Source organism: Chamaea fasciata, unplaced genomic scaffold, assembly GCF_029207755.1.
Source record: "Chamaea fasciata isolate MVZ Bird 193981 ecotype frontalis unplaced genomic scaffold, bChaFas1.0.hap1 SCAF_1, whole genome shotgun sequence".
NCBI classification, from domain to species: Eukaryota; Metazoa; Chordata; class Aves; order Passeriformes; family Sylviidae; genus Chamaea; species Chamaea fasciata.
In genome coordinates, this window is record NW_027094086.1 from 153,110,687 (window position 1) to 153,126,480 (window position 15,794).

At 54.3% G+C, this 15,794-nt stretch overlaps 1 protein-coding gene across 1 annotated transcript; it reads right to left on the reverse strand.

Moving 5' to 3' along the window:
- Nucleotides 1-711: 711 nt before the first annotated feature.
- Nucleotides 712-9,131, reverse strand: ASB10 (ankyrin repeat and SOCS box containing 10). The gene is made up of 5 exons (XM_066198528.1): nt 8,739-9,131; nt 4,362-4,629; nt 3,387-3,891; nt 1,547-1,660; nt 712-1,294 (listed from the first exon to the last, which is right to left on the reverse strand). Exons 1-5 carry the CDS (start codon nt 9,028-9,030, stop codon nt 1,109-1,111), a joined length of 1,365 nt encoding a protein of 454 aa, XP_066054625.1. The 5' UTR covers nt 9,031-9,131; the 3' UTR covers nt 712-1,108.
- Between the last annotated feature and the right edge of the window lie 6,663 nt (nt 9,132-15,794).

A 15,794-nucleotide genomic window follows, 5' to 3' on the forward strand; every position in this document is an offset into this window, starting at 1 on the left:
CAGCCCATGTGCCCAGACAGGCAGGAACAGGCAGCACCACTGGGTCTGTCAAACAGCTTTGTCTTCAGAGCTGCTTGTTGCAGTCCTACTGTTGATGTGGCTGTGAAGAGAGGCCAGGCAGGATGAGTACAGCAAGAGGAGGGACCCACAGCCCTGGGTACCCAAGTAGCCCTGGGCACCTGTGCCAGCCACAGCTGTGGTGCTCAAGGTATTCCTTGAGCCAGAAGCAGAAATGGAGTTTGCTTACAGCAGATCTTTAAAGGATGGATAGTGCTTCCTTTTCTTTACAACTGTGTCTTGAAGCCACAAGATAAAACATTTCCCTTCACTTTGTCAAGAGCGCAGTGCAGCCCAGCCCTCAGTGTGACCCTGCACAGTGCTCTGTGTGCTGGCTGCTCCCTGCCCAGGGGAGCAGCACTCTCAGGGCACATTCCTCCTCACCCAGCAGTGAGGTACGGCCGTCCTGCCCAGGCTCCTGAGCCAGGTAACCCAGACGTTGTACCTTCATGAAAGGGGTTTGATTGGAGCACCTACCACACAATTCCCTCTAAGGAGCAGTTGGGTGCACAGGTCTGAGCACATACGCCACCACTCATGGCATGTCAGGTGAGCTCTGTCAGGACAGTCTTCAAAGAAATGTAGAAGTCCTGCTCAGGTAGGTATGAAGAACAGGATTTATTCCAAACACCTTTGAGTACACACTAAGCAACTTGACTAGTGACAGGATCAGAGCAATCATCCAGGGCAGCACTGCCTAGTATAGGCTGAAGTATTTGGATAGAGAAACTGATAACCCTACTACCAGGCCTGTGATCCATGCAGTGTCTTTGCTCTCGTACCACAAAATGCCCTAATTCCCATACCTGCTTTTGTCAGTCTAGAGTCTCTTCCGGATTAGTACGGACAAACAGAATGCTCCAGAGCAGGTGCACGATGCACAGCACAAGGCTAATTGGGACTGGGACACAGCAACAGGCTTGGCACAGGGGGCTGATGTGGCCAGGCAGGAGTGGGGTGAGGGGAAGGGGCTGGCTGGGAAAGCACAGACTGCATTGGCAGGGATGGAATATCTGCACAGAAAGGCACAGCAGGACTGGAACTGCCACCCCTAGTAGAGAACATCCTCGAAGCCGAGCAGCAGGAACTGGTGCAGGGCACTTGGCAGATGTAGCTGGGACAGGACCAGAAGCAGCCGTCCCTCCAGGAGGGCCCTGAGAGTGCAGCGAGCCAGGTGCTGCAAGGAGCGAGGTCTGTGCCCCAGGGAGAAAAGTGACTGGTAGAAACACGGGTACTTCTACAGAGAGAAGAAAGGAGCACAGGCATGCAAAGCTGAAGGTATCACCCTGGGACCAGAGGTAGAACCAGACATCCACTTGCCCCACTCTGGAGCATCCTCCCTGTCCCCAAGAGCACCATCCCTGTGTCCTGCAACCCCGCATGGCCAGCCCCAGCTCTGCCCAATCCCCTCCAGGCCCAGATGTCCCTGGCAGCCCATCAGAACCTGAACACGTGTTCTTCAGGCAGCAGCCAGCATTTGTTCCCTTACCTGTACAACCTCTACTGGAACGGCTTCCACCCAGTCCTCAGAGACACGCACGTGGGTGTAGCTGTTCACCAGGGCCTCGATGACACGCGGGCAGGTGTGGCAGTACCTCAGCACCTGGCCAGGGAGAGAGCGATGTCTTGATAGGCTACCTGGAACAGAGGCTAGACAGTGTTAAAGGAATACAGTCGGTATTTGTTAAAAGGCCTTCAAAGGCTACACCTTGGGCAGTGCAAGAGCCTGGCTGTGGCTCCACCCAAGGTGGACAAGGGATCACACATTTTCACATTTTTATAAGTTTTGGTCCATATATATGTATTGGGGTTAATTGTCCAATGACAGCTTCAGGCTATGAAGTCCCATCCTCCCAGACTGCTCTCCTCAGCTGGCTGTTTTTTGTACTTTTTGGGCCTGAAGCTATAACGGTGTCTTTGGCTCTCAGGCTGGAAAAGGATTGTTTTGTCTCACTAAACTGTGAGGAGAACTGTCTAACATTTTATATGAAGTTGAGAGTTATATACTAATGCAGTACAGAACCTGGAAAATATGGAAGCTAAAGCTTAAGGCTTTAAGAGCAGGTAATCACCATCATCGGGCAAGCCCCACTGTCACCTCCTAAAGTACTGCTCAATCCAGACATGGTAAATCTGGTGAACTCCTTCCCTCATGCTGACCCAGGAGAGAAAAACTGCTGCAGGTATGAAGCACCAGAGCATCCCTCCTTGCAAAGAGGAGGGCTGAGCCATCACTCAACATGCACAGCATGGCTGCCTTCAGCACAACCAGGCCCCCACAGCTTCTCCTCAGACACAGGGACCATTGTACATGGCTGGGATGATGATCTCCATCAGCTTCGCTGTGCAAGTAGCTCATAGACACCAACACTCTGCTTTACACCAGGCTCCTTACCTCACACTCTGGTAGTCGGAGCATGAGCCATCCCAGGGCAGGGGCTGGCACTCATTTTGTGATCGCCCAGAGCACAGCGCCCTAAGCCTCTGCTGAGGGTCACACAAGGGCCTCAGGGATGCAGGATTGTGCCTGTTTGGTGCAGGGCTGCACAGACATCTGTACCTGTGTCTAAAGCAGTGCTGTGCCCACGTCAAGGGCGGCACAGAGCCCCAGAAGACTTCACACACGTTTGCACAACATCTCTGGCGTGTCCCACATTCACGTGGGTGCAGGTGACACAGCAATGCCACATACCTAGCAACAGTGCAGCCTTTGGAGCACACCCCACCCAGGCAAAGCTCAACAGAGGCAGATTTCCCTGGCTCTGGGCTGCCACTCCCCATGGCCCAGGCCAGCAGTAGCTGTCAGAGTCTATTCTGGCTGTACCAGTGATCCTCATTATCTGGCGTTAATAGGAGATTAATTAGTGTTAATTGTTGATTTTCCTGTATTTTCCCAAAGGGGAGAGCAATCTGCTGATCTCCGGGCTGGGTAATTATTGCACTGCTCAGGAATTAAGACAGGAAATTAACCCTTTGTCTGCTGGTGTCTTGCAGAGACAGCAGGAGCTGGAGGGTGTGCACCTGAGAAGAAACATCTCCAGAGGAAAAGGATCAACACCTTCCAGAGCAAGTAATTATGGAGACAGGGTGAATACTGTCCACACAGCTTAGCAGACTGAAGCAGGAGAGTCCTGCAGCAAAACACAGCCCAGGAGAACACATCAGGGATCCCCATACCAATAATGCCACTTCCTCCTTCCCAGGCCCTGGGCAGAGCAGGGCAGGACAGCGAACAGGCTGCCATGGAACAAGCCCTGCTGCGACAGGAGGGCCCACTGGGGCCCCGCCGTTGCTCACAGGCTTCCCCTCCCACCACACTCCCGCCGCACCTTGAGGAGGGAGCCCGGCCAGATGCGGACGGCTCCGTGGTTGAGCAGCGCTCGCACCACGAGCTCTGGGCGATGCTCCAGCTTGTAGGCAGCTACTTGCAGGATGTTGTGCAGGGCCGTGTTGCCACCATAGTTCATGACGTTGACGTTGGCACCTCGGGCCAGCAGTAACTCCGCGATTTGAGCATTGGCATTCTTGCAGGCCAGGTGCAGCGGGTGCTGCCGGTCCCGGTCCGCGGTGTTGATGCTGGCACCGCTCTCCACCAGCAGCTGGCACACTCGGTAGTAGCGGTCGGTGTCCTGGGGCTGATGGCGCTGGGCACAGGCAGCGTTCAGTGGCGTTTGCCCCTCCTTGTTCTTTACCTCCAGGTCAGCCCCGTGCTGCAGAAGCAGCTGGACGTGCTCTGCCAGGCCGTGCCGTGATGCCACGTGCAGTGCCGTGTCGTTCTCCTCCTCCGTCTGACTGTTCACACTGGCACCGTGCTGCAGCAGCTGCCGGACGCACCTGTGAGGGCCAAGGTGACTTGGTGACCATTTCTCATCTCCACCTCCCACCTCACATCTGTGCAACCCCACAGCTTTTCCCCAGAGTCCAAAGACCCCTGCTTCCCACGCCCTGGAGAAGTGGTTTTAAGCCAGGGTGACTGGTGAGCAGACGTACTGTCACCCTAATATCAGCTAACTCTGCACAGGCCTCTTGAAGTGTTGTCACACCTGCTGCCTGCTCGCATACGTGCTGCATCTGTACAGGAGCGCCCCGAACATTAGTGTGACCACTGGCTCCTCGGCTGCACCTGCTTGCAGTCACCTGTTTGACCTCAGAGGTGATCCTGGTCCAGGAACAGGCACCAAGGCCATCCCCACTCTGCACCCACCAACCCACCTTCAGGGATGAGGAGGAACCCTTCCTACACGGGATCAGGCTCAAGGGGGAGGGGGGCCGGCTGTGCCCTCCCCACCCCGAGCAGAACTCACTCGATGGAGTGTGAGCTCTTGCAGAGGTGCAGGGGCCTGTAGCCATCCTCGGAGACGGCCTCAGGATCAGCCCCGGAGCTGAGCAGCAGGCGCACGCAGTCGGCGCTGGCAGCGGCACAAGCCTCGTGCAGAGCCGTCTTGCCCCCCGGAGCAAAGTCGACGGCGGCGCCGCGGAGCAGCAGGAGCCGCAGGCAGTCGGTGTAGCCCCGGCTGGCCGTGATGTGCAGCGGCGTGGTGAGCTCCTGCTCGTAGCTCAGCGACCACAGTCCTGCAGGGGAACAGAGGTCAGGGGGCCACAGCCAGCCACGGTGCACAAAAACCTGCCCGTCTCCTTGAAGTACCTGATGTACATCCCCCTGAGAGGCTTGTGCTTCCCCTCAAGGGACTTGAAATCCCTTCCCTGCAAGATCCCTGCCTTTGGACTGGCCCTCCAAAGGTGGAGATCCCTGGAAGGCTCTCAGGCCATGCAGACAGGGAGCTCCAGGGAGCAGCAGCCCACAGCAGAGGCTGTTCTGGGCAGTGTGCCCTTTGCCTGTGGCTCAGGTGGGTACGTGGGGTTTCTGTTGTCAGGAGCACGGGGGACGAAGGGTCTGGGGCACAAGCAGGGCTGGTGCAGCGAGGTGGCTGAGCCAAACGCCGCGTGTGAACCACCACAAACACAAGGACCTGGGCAGCAAGAGAGGTGTCAGAGCCAACTGCCACGCACACAGGGGACTCAAACAAGCCCCGAGCAGGGTGCAGACAACAAGCTACAGCAGAGATGGACATCTAGGGCCTAGGAGAGAGCAAGGGGCTGAAATGTGCCAGCTCTCAAAGATGCTGACCCAGCACAAACCATGGCTAAGCTGGTGCAGTCCGCTGCCTAACAGACTACAGGAAAAAGGCTCCTTACACTGTGCTTCTTGCTGCCTCCCCAGGCTGGGCTGGAGGACATCCCAGACTGCAGGGCGTGTTCCACACACTGCATCCTCTCAGCTCCTTCTCGCAGAGGCAGTATGTGGTCATCTGTGTCTTCCAGGGCCACGTTCAAACTGAATCATCTCAGATCTAATTCACATTGTGATAGTCTGGCACAACCCACAGCGGGAGACGGCAGCACAGTGCAGGCTGCACACAGAGCAGCTCCCAAGCACTTAAGACAATCCCTCTGAGAGGGACCAGGTTTCGTGGGTGCACCCTGTGCTCTCAGAAACAAGAACCCCCTTCCAGAAGGAACACAGGAGAACCTGACCACATCCCCATGCTCTTGCTCCCATGCCCACTCCTCTGGAACCCAAGTAGCACCCATAACACACAATCCCAGCAACAGCCACGGCCCACAGCAGCATCACAGCTGAGCCCCACTGCTCGCCCATACTCAGCCCGCGGGGGTTGAAGCGGTAGTTCTTCCACTCCTCCAGGTCACTGGTGTCAAACACAGCACTAGGGCTCAGGTTGTTCTGAGGATCTCTGAGGATCTCGGCTACAGTCCCGTGATCCCCAGCCAGCAGGGCCTGCCAGAACACCTGGGCAGGGCCATCCACCTGCCGAGTGCGGATGGGCTCCCGGCTCTCCTCTCTTCTGCCTGCGATGCTGCCCATAACAACCTGCCTCAGGGACCACGACAGGACCTGCTGGAGCACCCCAGCCAGGCTCTTAGGCACAGCCCCACCAGCAGCCTGTGCCTGGGCCGAGAGTCTGCCTGCCAGCCCAGGGTGTTCCACAGGGAGGGGAAACACATCACACCCCTCTCTTTGGCTCTGGCTGGGCACAGCTCAAGTCTCAGCTGTTCTATTCTGGGAAACCTTGTGACCAAATGCTGGGGCCAAGAGGCTGATAAAGGCTCTCCGCTCAGGCAGCAGTACCTCAGCAGTGCCCTGCTCGGAAGGGAAAATCCTCAGGAAGGGCAGGGGAGCTTGAAGGGTAGAAATGGGGATGAGACCTCACTAAGACAGTAGGGAAGGAAACGGTTTCATGCCTACTCAGCGTGTTGCCCAGACCACAACAGCACAACTCCAGCAGCTCCACACACATTTCCTTGCATTTGTTCACCCCCTTGGCTCCACACACCTCTCCAGCACTGCACACTCATTTACCAGTTGCACCTGAGCCACTGGCACTAGGAAGGTTTTTAAACAAGCTACAGGACAGGTCTTCTTAATCAAAGCCAAAGAAGTGGTACAAATAGGTACAAGGATGGGAAAAGTTGGAGGGAATTATCCTTTAGACCCTCCCCACTTCCTCCTTTTTCTTGATATCCAGCCTCGCACAGAGCTCCTGCATAGCTTTAGTGTTCCCTTTCAGTCCTCACACACTCCCCTGACTGGGTTGCTCACTGCAGTCCTGTCACCTGAGACGGTGATTTCCTCTGGCCCCACTTGGCTGCACACAGCCAGCCCGCCCACCACCACCTCAGTCACAGAGGAGCGTGCCTTGCTCACGTGGCATCAGCACTGTGTACGCATTGTTCACACCATGTGAGCTGGAGAACATGTCAAACTGCATGGAAAGCTAGTAGAGTTCAGTTTAACCTTGTGTCACGGAACCACTCAGATCATGCATCTAAACACCGGTTAAGTGACCCCAATAGACCACCAAGCAACAATTACCAGGGGACCAGAGCAGAGTGTAAGACAGGGAACTTTACCCTTCTCTAGTAATGAAAATAAATGAGCAAGTTCTATGCTGACAGTATCCAGTTCGCTCTGTCTGTGCAGACTTCACCTTGTCTAACTAGAACTTAGCCTGCAAGAGTGTAAAGAAGAGGAAGCCCCTGGCAGATGTCCTCACCCGATGGGACCCTCTATTTGCCCAAGGATGTAAGCAGGTTTCCTATGAGAGCCTGAGGTTCCCAGTCATGCACCAGGAAGGCAGAAAACTGTGTACGTATCAGTGACACCAGACAGTTTACACTTCCTCTGGGCACCTTAAAATACCAACAAGGTGATCTGGGAAAGACAAGGTCACTAGAACCTACTGTTAAGGTCACTGAGTCAGTTCTAAGAGCCTGTCCCTGCACGGTCAGTGAGATACAGAGACAAGCCTCAGGTAGCATGAAGGTTTGTTTTGGTTTTTGCTCTGTATTCTCATCTGATAAATTTGGCAGCACATTTTTGCTCTGGGCTTGATGAATGATCATGTTTGGTTGGGTTTTTCATGTCTTGAAACTTTGTTGACTGGAGAAATTTCTGCATGAGGTTGTTTTACATTGTCTGTTCCATTTTCTGTGGGGCACAAACCTTTACAAGGAGAGTGACTGGCTGCTCGTGTCTCCTAGCTTAGCATGAGACAGGAGTTACAACACCCAATTAGTATTTTACTGACAAACTGTCTCAGTTACCCAAAGGGTAATACACCTTTAGTGATTTCATTCTTAACTACACTGCAGCAATTCAAAACCTGGGTGGTACAAATCTTGCAACTCGGTGAATAATCTTCACCACTCACAAGTAGCAGCGCACGCATCTGCAAGCCCGCACACCCTATTTGTCTCTTGCTGGAGTGGATCCGCACCAAACGCTGTTTTCTGACTAAGCACTAGGACACTTGCTCCCTTGGGAAAGCAGCTTCATCAGCAGCTCCTCCATTCTGCTACGGGCGGCTTTTGCCACCAGCCTTCTGTAGAGGAGGGTGATACAGTTAAGGGCCTTCCCCACCTGATGTTCTTAAACTCTGGGAGTCTGCCTGCACCACATCACTGATTGACAGCAGCAAGGGCAAGGGCACAGCCAGGCTGCCCAGCACACCTCTCCCTTAAACACACCAGCTGCATTGCTTACTGAGAAGCTCATAGACAATGTTGATGAGAAGGTAAGTAAAAGGGATCAGAGAGTGTGGAAGCATGTGTGGTAGCCCCAAGATGTGCCTGGGACAAGGTACAGTGAGATGTACAGATGGAAACACCAAGAATGGTCAGCTCGTACCTCCTGTCACTAAGGAAAGTTTGCTTCCACCATCTTTCTTGTAGACTGGGTTTCTGCTCCCCTGTCAAATCTATTTCATGGAACAGAACACCATTCTGATGCCTTTTCATCCGTGCACACTTCCCCACCTTCACAGGTATTTCACGTCCATCCCAGCAATCTCTACCACAACAGTCCTGAGGATGTGCTTCCCCAGCAGCTCTTCCAGTAGCATTAATTGTCCAGTAGCAATAATTCTCATTATTTCCCATTAGATCTGCCTCATGCCACCTTCAACAAACCCGCTGCTTTTTCTTGTACAGCCTTGGAAACTTCCTTCCTCACACTAAAGCTGTTCTTCCCAAGTCCTTCTTCCCTCAACCCTTTTTCCACCACTGGGGATTCCTTTCAACATTTTTCTCAGGTTCCTGAGCCCTATCCTGGACCCCACCCTGGGCATTTTCTATCCCCCCATGTGCCAGTCCCTCACACCCACCACGTTTACGGCTCGTCCAGCGCAGTGCATCGCCCCTGGTCTCAATGACGAGATTGATGGCTGCACTCCTGGTGAAGTACTTCTGCACCATGTCCAGGTCTCCAGTGAAGAGTGCATTCTGGACCAGCGGATCCCGGCACTCCAGTGGCTCCAGGCGGCTGTGCTGGTATCCACAGCCACCCGGGCTCAGGCTGTGCTCACTGTGGTGGCACCTCACACCGTGGCAATACTTCCTCTGAGCCTGCTGCAGCAAACGTTGTGTGGCAGAGTGGAGAGGGAACGTGCAGTCCATCACAGGTAACTACCCTGAGAAGTCTGAGCCACGCAGTAAATGAGCTACTGCAGCAAAGAGCCTCTTGTTCAAGGGTTTCTCCCTTGCAGGTTGCTCCTGGGTTCCAGCTCCCCTGTATCTGGCTGGACTCAGGCACAGGCCTGAATCACCCAGTATAAATAGCCTGGCTTGGCAGCTCCTCATCACCTCCCCTTCTTCCAAGAGCTTACTGTCAGCTGCTCAGTACAATCACCAGCACAGACCAGGCACAGGAGAGGGGTGGCAGGCGGCCTGGAAACATTCTCTTTGTGCCTGTTTGCTCTGCAAAGAGCTCCTGTTCCACATGGCGCTCCCACTGGGAAAGAGGCAGAGCAAGCTGGGGGCAACCACGGCAGGGAGGTAGGGGGGTGAGGGAGAGCTTGGGAAAGGCCTGGATCAGACTTGGTGCCAGAAATCATAAAGGACTAAGGACAGGGCTCTTCCCCACGGGCACCTCCACAGGGACCAGAAGCCCCTCACAAGTACCACACACAGCTCTGGGAATCAGCCCTTCCCTGGGGCAGCAAGGCTGGCTGCCCACAGGGCTGGGCAGGAACAGAAGGGCAGAGAGGTGAGCCCTGAGAAAAGCAGCTTGTACCAGACAGGTTATCCTGTCACACTGGTCCCAAACTGTGACCAAGTTCCCTGTGGTGTGGCTGGAGGCGCTGATCAAATAGGGAGCCAGACTTTGCTTGTATTCCTTTAGGCAGCTGTTTCCAGAAAAGAAAAAACAGTTATGTGAGAACCTTGAAGCTGAAGAGGGTCCACAAACCAGTTCCAGGACTGGGATCATGCCAAACATTCCTATTGTCACAGCACAGATGCTCTGTGCCAGTGAGCACCCGCAGCATCCCACTGGCGCTGGACTGGGAGCACACTGTTCTCCTGAAAGGTGCAGTGCGCTCTATCTCCAGCTCCACTGTGGAATCCACATCCAAGCTTCAGAGAGTCTTCTCCAGCCAGGTGAGCGGCTCAGAGCAACAGCCCTGACCTGGGGAACTTTGAGTACAGGAAGTCTGGAATCCCTAAGAGATGAGGGAAAGGAGAAACTTGGAACTCTCAGCTCCTCTCTAACCTGTCTTTACAACTCGTGCCGTTCCTACCACTGGAACAAATGCCATCATTGTCCCCCAGCTATGGGCTTGGGAACAGAATCCCAAACTAACCCCCCATACTCAGCGCTCCTCATGCACCCAAGGCCATTCAGGAAAGGCCCCTGGGAGGAACGCCCTGACTGCAGGTGTCCCCCACCCCATTACCCCTGCACACTGGCTGAGGGCAGGCAGCGTCCTCACACTCAGCATTTCACAGAACTCAGTCTGCATGTTCCTGACTGCACCAGCTACTCTGGACGTTTTCTCCCATTCCCACGGCTAACAACAAAAAAATACCTCAAACTGCTTCAAGCAAACCAACCAACCCAAAACTACAAACAAAAACCCACAAAGAAAAAAATACCCCAAACCCACAAAACACAAGCAACCACTTTCAGCGTCTCCAAGCCCAGCACCCACAGGTGCCAAGTAGGAAAGTCCAGAGGGACATTGAGGGCACTGAGGGCCCTCAGCTGCAGGCAGAGAAGTGTGTCAGAGCTACCCATTTCCTATCCAAAGAGCAGCCAGCTGGGCCAGTGAGCAGGAGACAGCAATGTCAGAATCCAACATGCCCTTAAGCACACCTGGGGCTTTCATCCTCACCCCACTAATGTTTGGTCACAAGGCAGCACTGAGACAAACCACAGCTGGCACCCTGGCTAGGAGGGCCTGAACATGATCAGGAGGAAGAGGATGAGGACTGAATACTGCTGGCACCACCAAGGCCAGCAGGGCAAGGATAACGCAGTAACAGGAGCCTTGTCCTCCCACACAGGATTTCTACCTTGCATGGCTTGAGGGGACTGCAGAGGGTGCCCACACAGCAGGCAGAGAGGAACAGAAACAGAAAGAGCAGCAAGGCCACTGTCCCAAACAATCACTAACCAGCACCCACAGAACTGCTGCTGACGCTGCTGCTGCTCCATCAGCTCCTTCACACCTAGTCCTTCCAGCTCCTACCTCCTGCTGAAAGCCCTGGGGCTTCAGGGTCAGGAACCTGCAGCCACAAGTCCAAGGGCTGGTCAGAAAGTGACCATAGGCAAAGGCCAGGATGCTGGATCAAGAGTTCCATCAGCAGGCATGCCCCACACACCTCTATTCCCACGGACACCACCCAACTGCCACGATCTGGCTGTGCCTCATCTCTCATCCCAGAGGACACCCCGTCTATCTTGTCAAATAGACGTCCCCATAGGGCCAAGCGCTGCAGCCATGGTGGGGAGATGCATTCAGAGCCTCAGAACGAGGTTGTGTGGGGAGGGAGCAGCATGCATGGAAAGAAGCCTGTAACGAGTTTGTAATATGCATGTGTGGCACGGCCTGCGCAGCGTCATCACAATGGCACAGGCACTTTCCCGCCTCATTGCCTCCCAAATGGATTTTAAATATCATTCCGAGGACACAATTATTTAAAACGCTGAACTAAACACTCACTAATGGGAAAGCGGCGTGTGGCCTGCAGCAGCCATTCCTCATGGGGCCACTCTGCCCATGTCATTCTCCTCTCCAGCCCCACACCCTGCATGGGGCCACATGGAAGCATCCTCCTCCTCCTCTTCCTTGGTGGCCAAACAGGGCACCACTGGCAGCTGTCCAGGCCGATGCACATTGCCCATGTGAGGACACACCTTTTGTCCCGACCCCAGCGACCTCCAGCCCCAGAGGAGCTTCCAGACACCAGGGGCACTGCGAGTCATTCCCCAGGGCTCCATGTCAGGGAGCACCTCACCAGACAGCAGGTCTTTCTGTCTCTCCCAGTTTGGCATCAGGTAATGCGAGGCTACACAGGGATAGGACAAGGATGCCTCCTGACCCTCTTTATACGGCCCTGGAAGTTATGGTGACAACATAAGATTTACTTTTTCACTTAGTCTGAACACCTCCCACACCCCCAAGCACAATCCTGAGCCAGGGAGATGAAGAAAGGAGCATTATTGTTGGTTTCATCCAAGAATCCAGAGCACACAGAGCATGAACAGAGAGAAAAAACCCAAGGAAACAAACCGTTTGTAGCAACCCTCGCTGGAGAGAACACAGACACAGCTCCAAGGCTGCCATGGATGCTCGCTCCCATCACAGCACTGGCAGCACCAGGGATGACAGAGCTTCAGACAACAGAGCATCTGCAGGTGGGGGAGTGCCTGCCTGACCTTTGATCATCTCCCCTCTCCTTTCCTCCACACAGGGGTTCTAAGGCCACCACAAGCTCCCAGCACTCAGAGACAACAGCCAACCTCAGACTGAAGGAAAAGGGAAGTGACACAGACCAGCACTGTCCCCACACACTTGCAGCTGGGCACAGAGAGGATGAGAGTCCATTGCTGGAACCCCGGCTGTACATCAGAGGTTCATATTTCAACGGCTTTGGCATCACCAGGGCTATCCATCACCAGCTCATTTTCCTCCGTGTGCTGAACTGCTCCTGCCTCTCCTCTGCTATTTGGAACAGTGTCTAATGAGGCACCAGAGCAGCCACCTGGCAACACGGCTGCCAAGGGACACAACATGGGAAGAGGAAGAAGAATACACGCAGGTCTGCACACTGCTGCCAGTCTCCACTGCCCAAAAAGCTCCCTCCCCTCATAACAGACCTCAGGGATGCTCTGCCTCCTGGTCCTCCCCTGTGTGAAAGAAAGAGCACATGTTCTTACGCCGTTGCCCTCTTACGGAAAGGAAAATGGAACACAGGCATCGGTGATATTTTCACGGATGCTCGTTCAGCACTAGAGTGCTCTTTTTGAGATTTTGAAGAGAGGACAAAGAAAAAAAATAATTGTTTTTAGCCCACAGAAATGCATAGCTTTGTCAGAACACGGGTTTGGGACATGCTGCACGACAGCACTGCAGTGTTGCAGCACTAAAAACTTGCAGTGAGACTTGCAAAGACACAGACATGGACAAAGGTAGACTCACATGGAGCAAGGCAGCCCCAAGACACTTTGGGAGGGAGCCTGCACAGGCTCCAAATTTTGCTTTTAGTGTAACCTTAATACTTCTGAGTTGTTCTCACAGTGACCAGGGCCCTGTGAATTGCCAGTGGGTGGAGGAGCCTAAAAGCAACTTCTCCCAGATCTCACTGGAGCCACAAGCCCGGTCTGAAAGCAGCTGAGCTGAGGCACGGTCCTCACCAAAGCTCATCAGCCAAACACTGGGTGGACCCCCAGGAATAGACCAGCCTGTATGACATCCCGTGCAGGCATCCGGGGAAGCTCCGGGGGCACTTTGGGGAAAGGAGCGACAGGATCCCTGCACGGCAAGAGGTGAACTCACCCCCGTGAGGGAAACGTGAAAGGGACAACGTGGGCGGTTCGGTGCAGAGGTCCCTCATTCCAAGAGCAGCTTCCTCCTCCTGCCCCTCAGTCTTAGCGCATCTGCACTGTCGCAGCTCTGAGGAAAGGCAGGCATCTACTAAGAGGAATGTGAGGCCAATCGGCAACCCCGATCTTCAAGGCTTTGTGGTGGATGGAGGGGAAAGGGGGGTGTGACACGAAGCAGGGTGCAAAAAGAGTACTGGAGAATCAAGCACTTACACCTTTGAATCCTTACTGCTCCGGGGCTCACCCGGTGCTCGATGCTCTATCAGACATCTGCAGGAGACAGCCATAAATCAGCCCCGTGTGCACACAGCCAGCCAGGTACCTGCCGAGAGAGCCGGGGTACCGGAGGAGGAAGCTGCACGGGCCGCAGGCAGCCTGCGCCGGGCTCCTGCTGATGCGGCACAGTGGGTCTGAGATCGGGTGGTCGGAGGGACCCATCTCCAGGTCAGGAGGAGAACTGCAGCTCGAGGCTGCCGCTCAGCATTCCCCATCCCTCGGAGAGCGTGGCTGCGCACCCCGCAGCTGGGAGAGCTGCCGGAAAGGGGAGGAAGCTGCAGTGAACAAGAGTAAGAATGCTTCTCCATCGCCTCCTCAGAGACAAAGGTTTGTAAATTAAAGTTTTGAACCACGTCCAACAACGAACAGAAACTGCTTTATTTTAGGAAATGAGGCACCCTCTTTCAAGGTCATTAAAAGAGCTCGTAAGTGATACATCAGCCGAAGAAGCAATAAACCTTCGATACATCAGGCAAACTTGGCCAGATACTAAGGAGGAGCCAAAGAAATTTAAGCAAGCAAAGATGAGGATCTCCGCACACCTGCTGTTGCTAGCAGGTCTCTGTGACATTGCCACTTTCGACACCCTCTACAAGCAAGTGCCTAGCTCGCCCCAGGGGCTGCAAAATCTACAAAATGTCGAAGTCTTTGCTGCTCCTCCGAGGCTTTTCATGCCCCACCCTGCTGGCCTGGCTGCCATGGCTCTGCTCCCTCTCTGTGAGAGGGATTTCACCAGGGAAGGACCCGTCACACCCAACACAGATCTCCCCCATTGCACTCGATAAGCCAGCTCTGGACCCGTGGGGGTGGTCACTCCTTTCCTGTACTTTTCATAATTATTCTTGGCATTTTCCCTCTTTTCTATTTCCTTTGCTTTTCTCCTTTATGAAGAAGAAAAAAGTTGAATTATCACTTTGTATTCCAGCACCTAACCTCATTTATGCTTTAATCTCACTTTCAGGTATGTTTTCAGCTCCTTTCCACAATTATGGATCAAGGCAAAACTTCCCTCTCCTCACCTCAGGTGGAGCAGAGCACAAGCACAGACAGATGGCCTGGTGAGCAATAGAACAAGTTCAGCAAGGAGATGAGCTGCTCACCTGCCCGATGCAAATCAAGGCTGCTCAGCCTCCCACTTTTTGGCTGGACTCTCCCAGGCCTGTCTCCAATCCATGAGTGCAGCTGAACATCCCTCCAGCTGCTCTGTCTAGCACCAGCCACATATCCTCTCCACACAGCACAGCCACCACAAGGGTTAAAGGGAGGAAAAGAAGTGCAGCCCACACCTCTGCTCGAGTCCAGTTCTGGCTTGCAGGCCAGACACAACGAAGAGGTCCCTCTTCAGTGCTGTCCTAAGTCAAAAGGAAACAGAGGACCCAGTCCGGCCCCACTCTGTAGCAGCAGGGATGGAGCTGAAGGCGAGACGCTCAGTGCTGCTGCCTCCTGTACTCTCCCTAGAAGCATCACGTGCATCCTGTCTGGCCCACGCTGCTGAGCCAGGCTGACCCTCATCAGAGATCAGCATCTGTCACAGCTCCAGGGCTCATGAGACTCAGCAGCACCTCACAAGCTGGTGAAATCCAGGATTGTCCCATTTACTGTCACAGGGGAACTCAACACAGCTCTGGATCCTCCTGGTACTCCCAGCCTGATGCTGGCTGTGAAGGTAAGACGTTAGAACCAGCCATTCAGTCCCAGTGTGAAGCTGGCCAAAGGCACTGGAACAGGCTGCCCAGAGAAGCTGTGGATGCCCAAGCGTTCAAGGCCAGGTTGGACAGGGCTCGGAGCAACCTCGTCTAGTGGGAGGTGCCCCTGCTCATGGCAGGGAGGTGGACCTGGATGGGCTTTAAGGACCCTTTCAACCAAAACTCTTCTATGAGCTCCATCCAGAACATGGACCACATTTTTTCTTCACTCCACCACAGACCCTGAGGCAACACCTCTGTGCAGGAATCCAGGACAGCCCCACACATCCCAAGGTGCTGTGCTTACAGGGCAGCCAAGCCATCCACCACAGGGTCATGGCTCTAGACTCAACAATCTGCCCTGTGGGTCACCC

Bases quoted from the DNA above. Each gene is read 5' to 3' on its own strand.
- ASB10 (XM_066198528.1), bottom strand. From the start codon at position 9,030: ATGGACTGCACGTTCCCTCTCCACTCTGCCACACAACGTTTGCTGCAG. The intron at 4,630-8,738 runs GTGGGTGTGAGG...GTTCCCCTGCAG, and splicing joins CTGGACGAGCCGTAAACGTG to GACTGTGGTCGCTGAGCTAC. The intron at 1,295-1,546 runs GTAAGGGAACAA...TTCTCTCTGTAG, and splicing joins TTCCAGTAGAGGTTGTACAG to AAGTACCCGTGTTTCTACCA.